We start from the raw sequence: 18,971 nt of genomic DNA on the forward strand, positions 1-18,971 counted from the left end.
GGGCTCTAACAGCTCTGATGGGGACACCTCACATGTCCCTGGCCATGGACACACGTTTACAATAAGAATAAGTATCAGCCACAGGGCTTTTCCTTGCAAATGGCCTGGGAACTCCTTCCAAGGGTCTATTTGGACTGTGGTAGCTGTAGCTGAGGGGGCAGAGGTGAGGCCCCCCGAGGGCAGTCACCACACATAATACCCTTGGATCTGGGGGACAAAGGAGGTGACTATTATTCCTAAGGCAGGAAAGGGAGCTGAGGCTTCATGAGGTCCCAGGTGCCAGGGGTGATCTGCTGGATCCTCGCCACAACTTGGACCCTGGAGATCAAGCTCCTTGTCCTACAAGAGGGGGGACCCAGGCTCAGAGAGGGGGCCCCTCATTTGATGTCACATCATTAATAAACGTCAGAGCAGAGAATCGAAGGCCACCAGTGAGACTCTATCGTCCAGAGTCTTCCGTTACACGGTAAATTTGCTTCACAGGTCACAGCTGACCTGACCTAGGGCAATGACTATGGGAGGCAGTTGAATAAACCAGGGACAGGGGGCCAGAGGGAAGGGGCAGGCAACACACAAAGGAAGGAAAACCAGGCTGGCCTCAGGTTTTCAGAGGCAACAAATACACCAGACCCCAACAGAGGAGCAGCTGCAGACTCAGGGGGCAAACAGGCTGTGACACTGAATGATCCTCCAGGAGCGCAGGCCGCAGAAGGACATGCTTGACTCTGAAAGGCTCCCAAAACACGCCATCCCTGCAAGTGTCATGGAAAAAATCATACAAAGACCTAAGAGGCATGAGTCAAGATCTAGAACAGAGGTTGGGGAAGGCTTTGCTTTTGCTCTTTACTTTTGTTTCACGGGGACCCCAAACTCAGGAAATCAGAGCCCTCAGACGCTGCTTGGTAAAAAAAAAAAAAAAAAATCATCCCAGAACCTCCCACAAGCAGCAACTCATCTGGGTACTTTTCCCTGGGATTTAGAAGCCTGCTGAATCCACCTGCTCAGAACAAGCGGCTGGGCAAACAGGAAGCCACTAAAGAAAGGGTTCATAAATACTTTAGACATTTCAAGTTAAATGAAAACATGATTGCGTATTCATCAGTTTTTATGTAAGCCAGGCTTTTCCTTTGAACACAAGTTGGCTGATGATCTTCATTACATAGAGCTAACCCATAATGCATTCCCTGTGCTTTTAAAAATTGGAGAAAACGCTTGACTTACTTAAATCTCTCCATTACAAAAGTAACACCTATCCTTCATAGAAAAATTGGAGGCTACTACAAAGAATAAAGAAAACACGAAAGCAACTCAGGATCACAGGCTGGAAGGCAAACACTGTCAGTTGATAATTTGGTATTTTGCCTACCATGCTCTATATACAATTTAGCCCCCTGCTTTTTTTTTTCTGCTTGATAAAATATCAGAAATACATATTTTTTTCACAAACAGCAGTTTTTAAAAAGATTTATTTATTTATTTTAGAGAGAGAGAGCATGAGCAGAAGGAGCAGAGGGAGAGGGAGAGAGAGAATCTCAAGCAGACTCCGAGCTGACTGGGAACCTTGATGTAGGGCTCGATCTCGTGACCCTGAGATCACAACCTGAGCTGAAACCAAGAGTCAGACACTAAACCAACTAAGCCACCCAGGCATCTCTGAAACATCATTTTTATTTATTTATTTTTTTTTTTTAAAGGAGCTCTTCTTTATTTATTTATGATAGTCACAGAGAGAGAGAGGCAGAGACACAGGCAGAGGGAGAAGCAGGCTCCATGCACCGGGAGCCCGACGTGGGATTCGATCCCGGGTCTCCAGGATCGCGCCCTGAGCCAAAGGCAGGCGCTAAGCCGCTGCGCCACCCAGGGATCCCTGAAACATCATTTTTAATATATTTAACCGATTTCCTGGTCCTAAATATTTCGGGTTTTCCTATTTTCCTCTTCTAAATGCTGATCAACAATCCTATGCATAAAGCGTTTCCTGTCCTTTTGATTCATTTCAGAAATACCAAGCAGAAAGGAGAGGGAATTTTTCTAGGCTCTTGATTTTCTTCACCGAATTATCCAATTTGAATTTTCTGGAGACAAGTTTGGGAGCCACTCAACCCTCTCCTGCCCGCCTATATTCAGACATGCTATCCAAGCCGCATCTGCCTGTCTTTCTTAGTCTGAGACTGGCCCATTAAATGCTTGCAAATCAGATTGTTTGGAAGTTGTAGTGACCACGGTGGGTGCCTCCAGGAATTGGAGCCAGGCAGCCAGAGAGGAGATGGGGCATCTGGGATCTCAACAGATGCAAACTCTTACGAATAGCAATCCTTACTGAGAATCTATTCAACACCAGTCCCACTTCCCCAGTAAGAAATTGAGGCTTGCAGAGGCCAAGGGGCCTGGCAGTAAGCAGGGACACAAGGCCAAGGCCCCCGTTTCCCCTGTGGCAGGCTTCAGGGCAGAGTGCATGAGACGGTGAGCAAGTTGGAAACGGTCTCTGCCTGGCACAGATTCACAGTGGGCCAGGCGGGGCATCTCAGAGGCTTTGGTTCTTGCCTCCAAACTGGGAAACACAAGGGACGAGGCAAGTTTGTGCACGTCAGAAATTCTTCTCAATCCTGGCTCAGGAGGTGAGAATTTTCCACCTGCTTTAGCAACAGAAATGGTCCTGCGCCCCAACCCCCAGCAGGGTCCGCAATGTTCTCAGAGCCCTGGGCATGGTTGCAAGACCCCTCGTGCCAGCTGAGTTGCACCATGGTTGCTGAGCTGGGTTTCATGAAGAGATGACAGTGCTCTTCTCTTCTCCAGCGCACCCCAGCGCACCCCCACAAGAAGAAGGCAGCCTGGTGGGGTACAGTAAGTGCAGACATTGGTCTAAGGCCATACTCTGCACATCTTAGCTGGGTGGTTTCTGAAGTTCATTCTTGACCCAGAAATCAGATGGTGTCACACCCGGTGTAAATCCCTCCCAGCGTTGCTCTGAGAATTAAGGGAGGGCAGGTCTGTGAATCACCTGACAGAGAGTTGACAGCTCCAGTACCTTCCCATCATATGAATTTAATGCATGTCTCAACCCAGAAAGCCAAAGACTGACAGGGCCTTGGCGTGGGATTAGGCAGCTGTACGTAGTCATAGGGCTTCAACCTGAAGAGTTTAAGGAATCTTGGTCCAAATACACCAAAAACACTGCCCAGACTTTACTTGAACATCTCCAGTGACAGGAAACTCACTACTGCAGAAAGCAATGCAGCTTGGCAAAGATTCAGTCAGCTGTTACTGAATCCAGGACCAGGCACCCAGAGAAGCAAGGACCCTGCCCTATGCTCAAGGGACTGACAGTGTGGCAGTCAGGACGGGCGTAAAGTGAGAGAAGAGCATGTGTGTGTATGTGTGTGCCTGTGTGTAATCTGAGCCTATTTTGTTGTTTATTAAGATGAGGACAACACTAGGAGTCCCATGCTTCTTATAGGACCCAGGGAGTACACGGGAACACTTTGACACAGCATCCCAGGCCTAGCTCCGCCCCTGAACCACTGAGGTTCAGTTTCCTCATCTGTAAAATGGGCCTATTATACCACTTAGAGCTGTTGTGAGGGTTAAATGAGTTATTATGTGTTACGTGCTCAGAGTAGGGTGGGCACCCGGCAGATGGCACATGCGTTATCCATCCTTCCAACAAATACGTCCTGAGCGCCTGCTGTGGGCCAGGGTCAGTGCCGGGAGGTGGGGTCCAGCGGAGGGGGAAGTAGAGCCACCTCCTGTGTTTCCAGCCCCACTGCCCCCAGCCTGGCAAGGAGAGAGAGAGTTAAGGGAGCTGTGTACACAAAGTATGTTCAGACATAAAGGGAGCACAGGGGCTGGGAGCCTCTCTGCAGGGACAGCTCAGCCAGGTCCTGAAGGCCTCCTGGAGGAGGTGGCTTGAAGCTGGATCTGAAGGATGACTAGGGGTTGGAAGGGCTCCTTGTAGAGGGAAAAGCGGGCGGGAAGCAGAGAGGCAGCCCCCTGACCAAGGCATGCTGGGGCCCAGGAGGCCCAGAGCCAATGACCACCCTGTCAGGAACCTCGTGAGCTCACTGACATCACATCAGCTTGAAATCAGCCACAGCAGGAATATTTTCACCACGAAAATCTGCAAGGGCTACGGATTAGGCCTCCCCCACTCCTGCCTCCGGCCTCCCCCACTCCTGCCTCCGAGAGAGAGCCCCTTGTTAGCATTCACTGGCTCGGGACAGCACTGCCTCTGGCTCCTCGCAGTTGGCTCAACCAGCCCTCCACCCTCATGGGGACACCCCGACCCAAGGCCTGAGGACAGGGCAGCAGGACCCCTCGTCCTCCTGTGAGCGGTCCTGGACCAGAGGGAAGGGCCAGAGCATGGAAAAGTGCCACTGGGAGTCTACCCTGTGCCAGCGGGTGTCCCGTGAAGCAGTCCCTGGGGCAGCTCAGGATGCGTCGGGGGCGGGTTGGTTCTCAGGCCCAAGCTTTCCTGGGCGAGACAGACGGACCCTGGACGGATGGCTGTGAATTGGCTACAGAAGGCAGACATGGCAGGAAGCTGATAGGACTCTTCATCAGGGGGAGCAGAGGCAGGAACAAAAGGAGCCATGAGGGTTTAGCTCACACCTGCCTTCTGAGCAGGTACGGGATCACCTGCGGGTGGCAGTACCACACGGGACCTGGCCTCCCCGCCAACCTCTACAGACCCCTTCAGGGCCACTGACCCACACTGCTCATCCACCCTTCACCCCCCCCTTCCCCGGACTCCATCCCATCCTCCTGCCTCTCCCCCTTCCTCTCCCGCCCCTGCATGGCCTCCTCCACCTCTGTTGCCAACTGTCTCTCTCCCACCTGGCTGCCTAGGTGGGAGGCCGCCTGCCTCCTAATTAAAGGAAGCCCTCAAGCCCTGCCACTCACACCCCGACCACACCGAGCTTTGACTACTCAGGCATCCTAGTGGAAACACCACGAAGACGAGATCTACACGTGAAAGCTATTTGGTGGAGGTCACCTGGTCAAGGCCTCAGACGACCATGGCCCCCTGGAAGCCTCCTGTGCTTCTCACCCTTAGGCCTCCCCAGCCACCTGCGAGATCCTGAGGGTACTGCTGGCTCCAGTTTACTGTGGTTTACTGTGACAGTGACACTATAAAGCGAGACCGTGCAGTGAGGTACCAGGGTTCGAATCCCAGCTCCACTAGCCATTCACTGTGTGACTCTGGCCTCTCTTTTCTCATCCATGAACGGGATTTCTTCCTTTTCTCCCTCCCTCCTTCCTTCCTTCCTTCCTTCCTTCCTTCCTTTCTTTCTTCCTTTCTTCGTTTCTTCCTTCTTCGTCTTCGTCTTCGTCTTTTTTCTTTTCTTTTCTTTTCTTTTCTTTTCTTTTCTTTTCTTTTCTTTTTGTAAATGTGGCTACTAAAAAATTTAAAATTACTTTGTGGCTCACATTAGATCTCTACTGGACAGCACTGCTCTGGGCTGTGGGAAGCCATAGAACCAACACCCAGGATTCATGCACAAGTGAATTGAAAGGAAGAGAAAACAGAGTGAGAGATGTCAGGAAAACCTATAAATTAAAAGAAACATAACAGACATATCAACCAATCCGATATGTAAAGTAGTTTGGGTTCTGATTTAGAAAATAACTACGGGACACCAGCCTGGTTCAGTGGGTAAAATGTGTGACTCTTGATCTCAGGGTGGTGAGTTTGAACTCCACGTTGGGGCTGAGCCCACAGAAAAGAAAAGAAAAAGAAAAGAAAAGAAAAGAAAAGAAAAGAAAAGAAAAGAAAAGAAAAGAAGAAAAGAAGGAAAGGAAAGGAAAGGAAAGGAAAGGAAAGGAAAGGAAAGGAAAGGAAAGGAAAGGAAAGGAAAGGAAAGGGAAGGGAAGGGAAAAAATAATTTGGAAAAAATATGAAATCATGAGACCATCAGAAATCGTAACACCACCTAGAGAGTTGATGCTAGTAAAATATTGTTGATTTCTTGTAGACGTGATAATGGGTAAGCAGTTACGCTTCTTGAAAAGAGTCCTTATCTATTAGAGATGCACCCTAAAACATTTACAGAATAGAGGGTAGGCATGTGAAATTTGCTTTAAATCTTACAGGAGAGGTGGGACGGGTTTTGGTGTGAAAAAAACAAGATTGTGAGTTGGCGCTCACGGAAGCTGGGTGATAGGTACCTAGACTTCCGTGATGGTAGCCTGTCAGCTTGTGTATATTTTCAGACCTTTCCATAACAACAAGCTAAAAACCAAAAAGACAAATCTGGGGCTCTGGCGGGCTTCAAATCTCAGCTCTACGCTACTGGTTATGCCTCAATTTGCTCATCCATGAGACAGGGAAGTAACAATACTCCCTACACTGCAGAGGATTTTCTGTAACGTGCTTCGAAATGTGCAAAGAAAATAAATTTATTTTGCAGGTGCTTTACACATTGTCACCAGTCTTCACAACAGCCTTTGTATGGGAGGTTATCCCCATTTACTCGATGGGCTAGGACTGCTGCCCAACTCGCGTCCCTGGTTTGACTGTCTCCTGAGTCCCAGTCTGGGATCAATACCTGTGTTGGGGACTCAGGGTCAACTTTTCCCATTTTCTCTGCTTCTCTGGCCTTGGGAGACTCCAGGTCCATTCCTTAGCAGGTTAATATGAAGAAACATGGTCCCCTTCCACTGCCTTCTAGAAAAGGTATAACAGAGGCAGAACCTGGAACTCTGGAATTTTAATTCTGAAAAGAGAATTTCCCATTGCCTGTAGTGGAACCAGGCAGAGGGCCATAGTCCCAGCACTGGGGCCAGGCTTGGGCTTGACTGTGGCTTTGTCTTGGGCAGGCCTGGCAGGTAGAGCCGGGTCCTGGGATCCTCAGAGGCAGACAGGCAGGCTCCTGGTGAACGGGAGCGTGCTAAGCTGACTCATTCCATCTGTCTCCATGAAAGTCTTCGGATGCCCCCAAGTGAAAGATGGGCCCCTGACAGTGCACTGTGGCTGATCCCCCTGCCTCTGCTTATATGTGTCCCCGCGGCAGCTTGTTTCCTCTTTAGGGACGTGGTTGTGTAGAGGTCTCCAGAATTATCTATTATAACAGCTAATAGGTGGAAATGAGGTCCCAGAGGTAGCAAGGCATTTATCCACGGTCACAGAGCGACAGAGTACTGGTACTCAGCGACAGAGACAAGAGACGGTCCTTGAAGGATGGCACCAGGATGTGGCTTGATGTCCAAGTACTTTTAGGCCCGCCCATCATGTCTGCACTCTTCCCCACCATATCTCACACTGAACGTGATAAGCAAATAGAGCATAGGAGTTTGTTGAATGAATAAATGAGCAGGAGGTGTAATGTGCAATAGAATAGGTCCCTTCAGAGCCAAGTTCTCAAGCCTTACAGTGCGCGGGAAGGCACAAAACTCCACCTGCCTTAAAGTGTTCCTCTTGCACGCACCTTCAGCAGGACTTGAACCACTTCGTGCCATGAAGGGTTGTTTTCGCTCTCCAGCAGGCTCCAAATCTCTGTTTATTATGTCTTCCTCCTCCTCATTTTGTAAACCAGCTGCGTACACATTTGCGTGTGGTAGAGGACCCAGGCCAGCAGCCAATTTGGCAAAGGCCCCTGGCCACCTGCCCTCTCCTCCCCCCTCCCCCAGCAGGGCTACTGCCACCCTTGGGCCACCAGGACCCTCAGGGAGCTAGACTGTCTGCAGGAGGAATGAGCACTCTTCAGCACACCCAAACCTGAGCCTCGCCTGAGGAATTGCTTTTCTAGAAAATACACTCCCTCTGGACCCACAGCCTTCCTTTCTTGCAAGGCTCTCTTACAAAGATTTCTTTTTCCTCCCATTATAAATTATTTACTTGCTCATGACAGAAATCCTGGAATATATGAGAGAGTGGAAATTACATCATTATAATCACACAAAGGCAGCTGCTGTTAGGTTTGGTGCATGCCCACCACACCACTGCACAGGCTAGGGGTATGAGGTTGGGGTTTTTAAACTTGTTCACAATCAGACAAATTAGCACCCAGTGATTTCTTCCACGTGGGCTGGGGTCAGCTGTGGGATGATAAAAAAGAACATGGGGTCTAGGTACCAGGATTCCAGGACGTGGCTTCAAGTTGACTCTGCCACTAGCTGCCTGTGTGTCCTAGGAGAATGTCCACCATCTCTGGGCCTCCATGTGCACTTCAGTGACATGAGGGAGTCTGATGAAATGCTTGAAAGCCCTTCCCACCCTAATTTTCTGGGATCCTGTTAGGTTAATTGAGGAAGAGCTTCCAGGGGTGGATGGAAGAAGGAAGGAGGAATAAGCTTGGCACCAGAATCCCATGTTTCAATTAAGACAGGTCCTCGGACTCTGTCCCCAATGGCCCCAGTCCTGTGAGGGGCTCCAGACCCCTGATCGCCTCTGGCCTGCAACAGACCCCTAAAACGCCACTGTAGCAGGAGACAGGCAAGGCCTCAGTTCTTGTCACAGTCTGGCACTTACATGCTGTGTGGCTTTAGACAACTCATCACCTCTCTGGGCCTTGTTTTCCCTTCTGTAAAAGAAGGTGGGGGTAGATTGAACATTTTCTTTTAAGGAAAATTCTTTCCTCCAATAAAATTGTTTGCAGTAGCCTGATACAGGCAGAGAGGAAGGGGATGCTGACATTTATGGAGCGTTGAACATATATCAAGCATTGTTCTAAGTGCTTTGCAATCATTAACCTCCTTATACTCCCAGCAACCCTACACAGTAGGTGCTATTAGCATCCCCTTTTGACAGATGAAAAAACTGAGGCCTGGAAGGGGTTCCGCTGCCTGTCCAAGGTTATATACAGCTAGTACGTGCTGCAGCTGGGATTCTGGCTTGGTTCAATCTCACTCATGAAACTCCCAAGCCTTGGGGACATCTCCAGATATGCAGCCCATGCTCTTCCATATTTACATGTGTGCATGGGTGCGCAGACCCATACACACACACACACACAGTATGGCTGTTCCTCTGTAGCCCACCCACCAAGCTTGCTACTCAAGCCCCAAACCAAAGGCCCAGAGACTGCCAATCCCCCAGTCCCCATACAGCCAGCTGGGCTGCCCTTGTCATCTGCACAGGCTGCAGCCACCCACATAGGGCACTGAGATGGAGGAGCAAAAGCAAAGAGGTAGGAGCATAGGGAATGTCCTTGGGGAACAGGCGAAGGGCAACCTGTCTGGGGCAGGTGCATCTTAAAAATAACAGTGTCTCTGGCTTTACCCGCAAAATGGTTTATTTGAGAATAGCAGAGAATTGCAATTTGGGACACACAAGATACATCAAAACCCTGGACAAGTCATGAGACCAGAGAAAAGAAATGCCCCCCCCCCCTTTTTAAGATTTTATTTATTCTTGAGAGAGAGAAGGAGAGAGAGAGTCAGAGACACAGGCAGAGGGAGAAGCAGGCTCCACGCTGGAAGCCTGACATGGGTTCCGATCTGCAGAGAGAAGAGCCAACTGGGGGGGAGGGGGGGCTGTTCTAAACAAAAAGCCTTTTAGACTAAATTGGGAGATGGAAGCATGATTGGTTCTCATTGGCTGAGCTGTGACTGTCTCTCATTGGCTGGGCTGTTGCTGGGCAGGAAAACAATCTTCCTGCTTTCTGCTGGAGTCCTAAAGCAAAATCTCCCACCCTTTTTTTGGTATATTTTTTTATTGGAGTTCAATTTGCCGATATATAGTATAACACCCAGTGCTCATCCTGTCAAGTGCCCTAAAACAAAATATTTCTGCTCAGTGTTCTTATTTACTGCAGTGGGGGTAGGAGGAGAGGCCTGATGTGAGTGCTCCCCCTGCTGGCCTCCCGACCCCATTTTATTTTTTCTATTTTTTTATTTTCTTTTATTTGAGAAAATATTTATTTTCTTTTTTTTTCCAAGATTTATCTAAATTCTAGATAAATATGGTTAACATATATGGTAAAATGGGTTTCAGGTGTAAAATTTGATGATCCATCACTTCCGTATAATACCCAGGGCTAATCCTAACAAGTGCCCTCCTTACTGCCCATCCCCTATCTAACCCATCCCCCATCCCCTTCCCCTCTAGCAACACTCATTTTATTCTCTATTGTTAAAAAAAGTCTCTTATGATTTGCTTCTTTCTCTCTCTCTTTTTCCCTTCCCATATGTTCATATTTTTTATTTCCTAAATTCCACAAATGAGTGAAATTATACAGTATTTGTCTCTGACTTATTTTGCTTAGCATAATACCCTCTGATTCCATCTACTAGAATGCAAATTGCAAGATATCCTTCTTTTGATGGCTGAGTAATATTCCATTATATATATGTCATATATATGTCATATATGTGCTATATATCATATATATATATATATCATCATACCACATCTTCTTCACCCATTCATCAGTCAATGGACGTTTGGGCTCTTTCCATAGTTTGGTTATTATTGATAATGCTGCTATAAACATCAGGGTGCATGCACACCTTCGAATTTGTATTTTTGTATCCTTTTGGTAAATCGATCCCATTCTATGTTTTTATTTTTTATTTTTTTACAGAGGGAGGTGGAGAGGGGCAGAGGGAGAGGGAGAGAGTGAATCTTAAGTAGGCTCCACCCTAGCATGGAGCTGGATGCAGGGGTCAATCTCACAACCCTGAGATCATGGCCTGAGACAAAAGCCAGAGTCAGATGCTTAACCGACTCAGCCACCCAGGTACCCCAAACCAATCTCATTTTTTTTTAAAGATTTTATTTATCTGACAGAGAGAGAACACAAGCAGGGGGAACAGCAGAGGGAGAAGGAGAAGCAGGCTCCCCACTGAGCAAGGATTCCCCAGGAGGAACTCCATCCCAGGACTCTGGGATCATGACCTGAGCCAAAGGCAGATGCTTAGCCGACTAAGCAGATGGCCCTAAACCGACCCCATTTTAAATGAGGTTTGTCTTTATTCAGTTGCACAGGCACTAGGAAAATGTATTATATGAAGATGGATGGGGGTAAGGGAATGGCTTCATAAACAGCAATAAAAAAATGCAATGCTTTTCTTAAAGGTATCATTATGACAACCATGGAACAACACAGGAAAAATTTCCTTCTGCGTAAAACCCCAGGGGATGAAAGGACGCTGCATGCAGATATGTGCAGGGCTAGAACTCTGGGAGATTTGAGCGTGTTTAAATGCTATGGTTATATTATCTTATAAAACAAAACGAGTGGGTTTTTTGTTTCTTTGTTTGTTTGCTTGCTTTAGAGGAAGGCTTGGTGATAGGATGTCAGACGAGGTTGCCCAATCATTAAAACTTCAAAACCCAGTGTGGGAGAAAGAAGTAAAACATGCTGAACAGCAGAACCTGCCATAATAAGCAGGAAAAAGACAAAGGCCGAGCCGGGCTCCGGGGGCATCTGAGGGCGAGCAGAGTCCAGTAAGTGCGCGCCACCCTCTGCTGCAGAAAGCAGTGTGGGAGAGGGCCTCTGCTTCTCTTGCCTTCTCTGCAAATGTTTCCAGAACATTCCAGGCCCATAAAGTATCCAAATGCCAGAAGGGCCCATGTGATTGAGTTGGAGCTTCTAATTCTGCTCTCTAGGAGTTCCTAGAGTGGGGGTTGACTTCCCGGAACCCCACCCTTCCCCAGAGACGGCTCTGACCTTTTTTTCAGAGAAAGGGAGGAAAATGTCCCTTGGAAACTGTGTGCCTGGGCCACGCTTCTTCCTGCTGCTGAGGCCAGTGAGGCTCAGGAGCCCTTCTGCTCCCTCCGCGCCCCCGGTGTTTACGCGGCCTGAAGTCCTCCTTGGTGACCAGCTGTAAACAGCATCCTCACTGGTACTCAGGGCCACCAGATTTTAGAGGAAGGCATCCGTTCTGGGGAGGCGTCCAGGAGAGGGTCTGCGAGGTGATGCAAGCGACCTCGGTTCTCTCTGGGCCGGACCTTGACTCCAAGTGGCTGGGTGGTCTGAGAGGCTCCACTTACTGGATGGAACGAGTGTTTCAGGAGATTGGGGAGTGCACACCAGTGTGGGCACAGGGGGGACCAGAAAGATGAAGGGGGCAGGGCTCTTCCCTGTGGGGCTACTGAATATAGTGGGAGAGACAGCCACACAATCGCACCACACACACACACCACACCCCCTCATACACACACCACACACACAACACACACACACCATACACATGCCATGCACACACACCATACACATACACCCCATACACACAGCACATCACACACATACCACAAACACATATCATACACACACCACACCCGTACACATACGCACCATACACATGTGTATACACATACACATCACATACACATCACACACATATACATCATACACACACACAAAAGGCATGAGAACACCCACAATCACAGGGAAGCTAGACCTGAAGTCTCAAGGTCTCCCTGGAGCCACAGACCAGTCACGTCCCAACCACACACTCATCTTCCATCCAGCTGAGGAATCGGTGTCTGAAAGCCGAGTCTGGGTCTGTGCCGGGGAGAGCAGGCCACGGGCAAGGGTCCCCTCCTACACCCTACGCCCCGGGGTGTGGCTGAAGCAGACCAGCCTGTTGCTGGGGCAGAACGGTCAGCTCACCTTCTCCACACGTTGCCCGCAGGCTGTGTGCATTTATCTACACGTATTGACTCATGCAGGCGTCACCACGGCTCTAGGAGATAAGGCTGTAGTTATGCTAACCCCCAAATGACAAGCCCAGCAGAGGAGGACCTGCTTCTGATCCTGCCAGCCTAGCTGCCAGGCCGGGGTCCCCAGTTGGTGCCACAAGTCTCTAACGAAGTGCTTTCGGGTTGTTTGCCTGGTTCGGTCATTCTGCATGCAGTCTCCGTCACAGCTATGCCACCTCCACAGCTGCTTCTTTAATAGACTTACTTTTGAACTGTGACTTCCTATCACCGACTATTTTTTTTTAAGATTTTATTTATTTATTCATGAGACACAGAGAGAGAAAGGCAGAGACACAGGCAGAGGGAAAAGCAGGCTCCCTGCAGGGAGCCCAATGCAGGACTGGATCCTGGGACCCCGGGGTCACGCCCTGAGCCGAAGGCAGACGCTCCACCTCTGAGCCACCCAGGTGCCCCCTAATACCAACCAAGTGGCAACCGAGTATCATCCGTCATAAAAAACCACTGAGGGGGGCACTTGATGGGATGAGCACTGGGTGTCATTCTATATGTTGGCAAATTGAACACCAATAAAAAATAAATTTACAAAAAAAGAAAAAAAAACACCTGTAGAAACGAAATACGATGGGCTGTCTACACTGCCATTCGGGTCTGGCTAGATTCGGGCACTGGGCCTGCCGTCTTTGTTGAAAGCAGGGTACGAATCCCAGACAGGTGTGGATGACACCCCAGCACCGCTGGGACTGTCCTCGGCCCCGCGGGGAGGAGTGACCGCGTGCTACCCGGTTACTTACCAGCCTGTCCACACCGCCTGCTGCGGGAAATACCCCCCACGGGCTCTAGCTGTCCGGCCGGCTCCGGGGTAGAAGGCTCCACACAGGGGGGAGGCTGGCCCTCGAGAAAGTGACCCTGTGCGTTTTGTGGCGGCCGCAGCCCCGGAGCCCCGCCGACACGGATTCCTGGGAAACCAGAATCGGCTCCCCCTGAGGCCTCAAGAGGCCTTTTGCTCTTGGCGGCGTGGACGGCCAGTGTTTATGGGATTCGGCGGAGGGGAATATTTTTAAAGCGAGTCTTCTTGGTCAGGATTCGGAGGCCGATGGAGAACAAGTGGATCAGGATGTTGGGTGTTCCTGCTGAAGCATCAGTTCGAGGCACGAGGGGGAAGCCCAGCTGCAGAGGAGTCACCCCCTCTCCCGGGGGCCCCGCTCCAAGCCCCGAGGCTCAGGGTCTGCGGGGGACTGACCCAGGGGGACGGGGAGGCTCGTTCAGGGTGACGCCGAGGGTGCCACACTCCGGGCCACCACCTCCCCTCCCCGCCCTGTGCCACTGTGTCCCCCCATGCTCCCTCCCACATTCCTCCCAATCCCTCTCCGACATGGGATGTTATAATCCCAGGATATATTCCACAGGGTCCCGGGAGCAAAGAGGAGAGACATTCACATGGGGGAATATGGAGGGATCTTTTGACAGAGGATCTATTTACAGAGTGTGCACAGCATGTGGGGGCGCCCCGGGGGCCTCAGGGCTAGCACAGCTGAGGCTCAAAGTGGAGGTTCCCCTCCCTGCCGCCGCTGCTCCCTCCCTGAGAACTGACCAAGACGAGGCAATTGTCTCCAGAATCCTGGCCAGGAAGGTGGAAAGGGCCCCTGGCAGGAGCTGTGAACTCGGCCCCTGGAGGCCCCGAGGCAGGGAAATGGGAGCTGGTGCCCCATCTTCACCGTCTCCATCGCCCTGTGCCCTGCTGGTCCTCTGGCTGGCCAAGTCCATGGGAAGCCAGTGTGCAGAGCTCCTGGCGAGGTCCCCCGGGGGGCTGCAGGGAGAGTGGCTCACACGCACACACACACACACACACACACACACAGTCCTCCCCAGGGCGCCTCCAAAGCATAACCGGAGAAGCACCACCGCTCACACCACTCCCTCCACCCCATCAACTTCTCTGGACTTGAAACCTCTGTCTCAGGATTGCCAGGGAGAGAGAAGCCCTTGGCCTTGTTTGGGAAATGAGAGCAATGTTTACAGGCCTTGGCCAGCAGTTAGGATCAGCCGGCCAGATCCGGGAACACCCGCGCAGGTAGGTCCCTAAGGGAGGGCAGTGAGGCAAGGCCCGGGCGCTCCCCAGGGTGACAGAGGCCGAGCCACCTGTGCACCTGGTAAAGGGAGGCCTATGAGCAGGAGAGGTGGCCCCACGGGGCAGAGGAAGCTCCCCCTGCTGTTCCCCCTGAATCTCAATAAGCAGCATGGAGGAATGAAGGATTCAAACCCACGATCTCTGACCTCCGGCTGAATTTTCTTTCTGGGCCCGGGGAAGGCCTCCCAAAAAGGCAATCGACTAGATCTTTCTTCCATTCCCCAGCCCCCCCCCCCTCCTTTCTGAAGGATCAGCTGGGCTTTGCTGCCTTTGCTCCTCTGGCAAGTCTCAAACCCTGACCTCAGCTCCACTGAGGGGTTCAGCTAAACCTTTTCCAGATGTTAAGTAAATATCTTCTGCTTCTGCTTCACGTCCTGCTTACCGACTCAGTCTCTTCTTTTTCTAATGTGCTTGTAATTTCTAAACTGCCCACTGCCTTACCCCCACCCCCACAACTGAATTCAGACAGCTGGCTTCTGGAAGCCCATGTGCCCGCTGTGTGCACAGGCTGCTTTAGCTGAGAAGTGGCTGGAGCCTGGGGCAGGGCGGATGGCTACACGCGTCCACACGCACGTGCACCCAGGCACCCGGAGATTCACACTCTTCCTGGACAGGAGCAAGAGGTCCCGTGAGATCGGGGAGCAAGCTGGAGGTCTGGACCTGGGTCCTAAGCCCCACCCCCAGGTCTCATCAGCAATGGCACGTGGACGAGTCACCCCATGTCTCTACACCCCACCTGCTCTGCAAGGCAAGCCTACAGCTGGTGCCTGCCTCCCTGGATGGGAAAACAGCAGATCCTTGAACAAAGTGCGGGGGTTAGGGGTGCCGACACCCCTCCCTGTCAAAAATCTGCATCTACTTGTCGACTTCCCCAAAACTGAACTGCCTGATAGTCTGCTGTTGACCAGAAGCTTCACCGATAACGTGAACAGCTGATTAATTATGTAGTATCTCCTTACAACAAAGTGAGCTAGAGAAAAGCAAAGGTTATTAAGAAAAGTGTAAGGAAGAGGAACTAGTGTTACAGGGCTGTACCGTATTTACTGGAAAACACCCTCCACTGTGGACCCTCACAGTTGGAAGCTGTGCTGTGCATGGGGGGGCCGTGCACTGAAGTGCAAAGAGGGTTAGAGAGAGGCTCTGCCTGCAGAAGCCCTGCTGGGCAGAGAGGGTTACATCTCCCAGAACCTGAGGGCACCCTGGAGGAGCCGCCCCCACGATGGGCTGGACCTGCTCCACCTACCTGCCTTTCTCATTACCCAGTTTCCTCCTGTTTATCCTCAGGTCTCAAAATAAATATCCACTCACCCCCCCCTCCCCCCACAGCAGGCTGGTGTAGGACTCCGTGTTAGATGCTGTCATGGGACCTTTATTTCCTAGCACTTATGCCAGTTTTCAATTAATTAGTGACTGTTTCAGTAACATCTAGCTTCTCCACTGGACTGTACGCTCCTGGAGGACACGACATGGTGCCATTGTGTCCCTAGCACCTGGTATGCAGTAGCTGCTTAATAAACATTTACTGAGTGAAGGACTCTGTTTCCCTCTCCTGATGGAGATTATGTGTGTTTTATGGTCCCCAGCCTCCCCCATCTAACTGTCTTTTCTCCACCCCAGTCAGCCCAGGAGCCTCACTTACATCCCACCCTGAGTCCAAATGTTCTCTGCCTGGAAGAGACCCATGTTCCTGTCTTTTCATGAGGACCCTGTGCCCACTACAGCCTCTCTCAGGTAAGTCAAGAGAGTTCTGGGATTTACAATTTATATGGGAAGGGAAGATAGCCAGAAATCCTGGAGATCATGACCCTCATCTCCTGGACAACAGTTGAAGCAACAGGTGTTGTTGACTCCACAGACAAAAGTTGATGGGGCTGGAGTTCAAATCCCCATGGGCCTGGTGGGAGCAGAGGGAGAGGAGTATTCTGTGGGGTTCGGTGGGATTCGGGGACACAGGAGGAGGACACAGTACCGGTGGTCATGTGCGAGCTGTCCCAAATGAACTTGGAAATGAACAGAGTCAACACCCAAGGAACCAGCTAGAGACGTGCCAGGCCACCACCAACACTTGTCTGGCGTCTGGTAGAAGGCCAAGTCACTCTAAAGAGAGATCGTGGGGAGAATGATCCTAAGTGGAAGCAAAGGGGAGAGAAGGTTGGTCCTGAGGGGGTAGTGTTGGCACAAGAAAGGGGAGAGGGCCCAGCCTGGCCTCTCAGCCCTGTGCGGGGTGCAGCCTACTATGCAGAGGACTGGACCACCTTGGGGTACGTAACGCCCAGTTACACACTCCGCAGGCCACCTCGGACCATCCCCTGGCTTCTCAGGACCCCGGGGCCAGGGCCATCCCACTGGCAAGGGACCGTATTGCTGGGAAATCACCAAGCAGCACCTGGTGCCATACTTCAGTCTGGAGAGAGCCACACTCTGAGAGACACAAATCTCCATGCCCAGGGCACTGAGGAAGGGGCTTTTCTGTAGCTGCAGAAATGGAGCCAAAGGCTGGACCAAGGAGGCTGCCCTGGTGGGCCTTACTTCAGTGCCTGCCAGGTTGCACAGGTCAGAAAGTTAGGGTCTCATGGGGACGGCTCACCTCTGTCCCATGGTGTCTGGGGCCTCTGCTGGAATCCTCAAAGGCTAGGGTGCCAGGATCAACCAGAGGCTTACCTGGGACCAGGGGATCCACTTCCAAGGGACCAGTTGGCTCCACGAGCACCCTCATAACATGGAGCCAGCCTCCCCCACAGCCAGCAACCCTAAGTTGGTCACATTCACTGTTAGCTGGTCACATTCACCTACCTTTTGAAGGGAAGGGTAGCACAGAATTGCTGGACATGCTAAAACCACCACTCCACCAGCAGGATCTTTCTAGAGTGTTTTTCCTATTCCATTGCTCCTTCCTTAAAGCCCTCGAGGACAAAGCCTCAGGTTCTCAGCAGCCAGCGTCCTTTTTCCCTTATGCATCCCATCTCTAACCACTTCCTGTCTCCCTGTCCAACATCTAGTCTGCCTTCCAGAACATGCCAGAGGCTTGCTCCCTTCTTCAGCTCCGCTCAAGCTGCTCCCTCTGCCCGGTCTGTCCCCTCTCCTCTGTTGTTTGTTTTGTTTTTCAGTTTTCTTATTTGAGTACAGGTGACCCACAATGCTACCTTGGTTGCAGTGCACAACACAGTGATCCAACTTCTCTGTACATTACGTGGCTCACCACAAGCGCGACCACCATCTGTCACCACACAACGCTAGCCCTTCTTACTCTCCATTGACATGTCCCTCATCCTTTGAGACCCAGCTCCAGAGCCACCTCTAACCTTCCCCACCCACGCCCCAGTTCTGTGCCCCCAGGCCCTTCCTTCCACCCCACGGCACTCACCACACCTGGGAGCTTGGGCAGGGCAGGGGACACGTGGTCCTCACCTCTGGGTCCTTACAGCCAGGGCGGAGTTCAGCTCGGAGAAGATGCTCAAGGCACATTTAAAGGATAAATGCACTGATGAATAAGTTAGTCACCGGTGCCCGGTCTGGCCGCTGAAAGCCAGCCAGCTGCTCCTGGAAGTAGAGGAGCTTTACCTAGGAAATCCCAGAGATGAACAGCAGACTCTTTCCCATAAGTTGTGGCTCTCCTCCTCCCCCATGAGCCTGCCCAGGAAGGAATCACCTCCCTTCCCCAGGAAGAGCCCCTCTACCGCCATCGTCCCTCACCCACCCCACAGGATGTTGAAAATGTCCACTTGGTCCTGCCCTCTGGGCTGTGCTCTCTGCTTTCCATGTGTTTTCAGACCCACTCTTAGATTCGAACCTTGCAACAGCCACGCAAAGCAAGTCAAGAAGACAGTAATACTCTACCCCAAAAGAAACTAAAAGGAAGGTCAGAGAAGTCAAGCAACTTGCCCAAGACCACACAGCTAGGATTGGAGCCCATATCTGTCCAAGCCCCATGCCTCTTTGCTGAAGGTAGAGATGAATTAGCCTTAACAGCGATGCTTCTAGAAAATGAACTGCTCCATGACCTCAGTCTCGCCCAAGAGTGAAAGAGGAGCCAGTGAGCTAATGATAAAGTCACTAACATGGGAGCAAGCACTGCGAATAGAGGTGCTGGTTGTAGTTGCTTAATAGGTGCACAAAAATACTTATTCAGGCTTATTGAACCGGGTGCAGAGGTTGGGGCTTTTTGCGCATTGTCATGGTTTCCCACCACAACCCCAAGAAGTAGATTTTGTTATTCCCATTTTACGAGGTAGGTCATCG

General features: G+C 51.0%; 1 protein-coding gene across 2 annotated transcripts in view; it reads left to right on the plus strand.

Moving 5' to 3' along the window:
- The window catches only part of BDKRB2 (bradykinin receptor B2), a 30,498-nt gene that overhangs the window by 7,159 nt on the left and 4,368 nt on the right, over positions 1 to 18,971 (plus strand). For both annotated transcript variants that reach the window (XM_026012723.2, XM_026012725.2), the window contains exon 2: positions 16,350 to 16,463. In XM_026012723.2, coding sequence (XP_025868508.1) covers positions 16,390 to 16,463 — 74 coding nt within the window. In that variant the 5' untranslated portion in view covers positions 16,350 to 16,389. The remainder of the gene's footprint in view (positions 1 to 16,349; positions 16,464 to 18,971) is intronic.

Source organism: Vulpes vulpes, chromosome 6 (assembly GCF_048418805.1).
Source record: "Vulpes vulpes isolate BD-2025 chromosome 6, VulVul3, whole genome shotgun sequence".
Lineage (NCBI taxonomy): Eukaryota > Metazoa > Chordata > Mammalia > Carnivora > Canidae > Vulpes > Vulpes vulpes.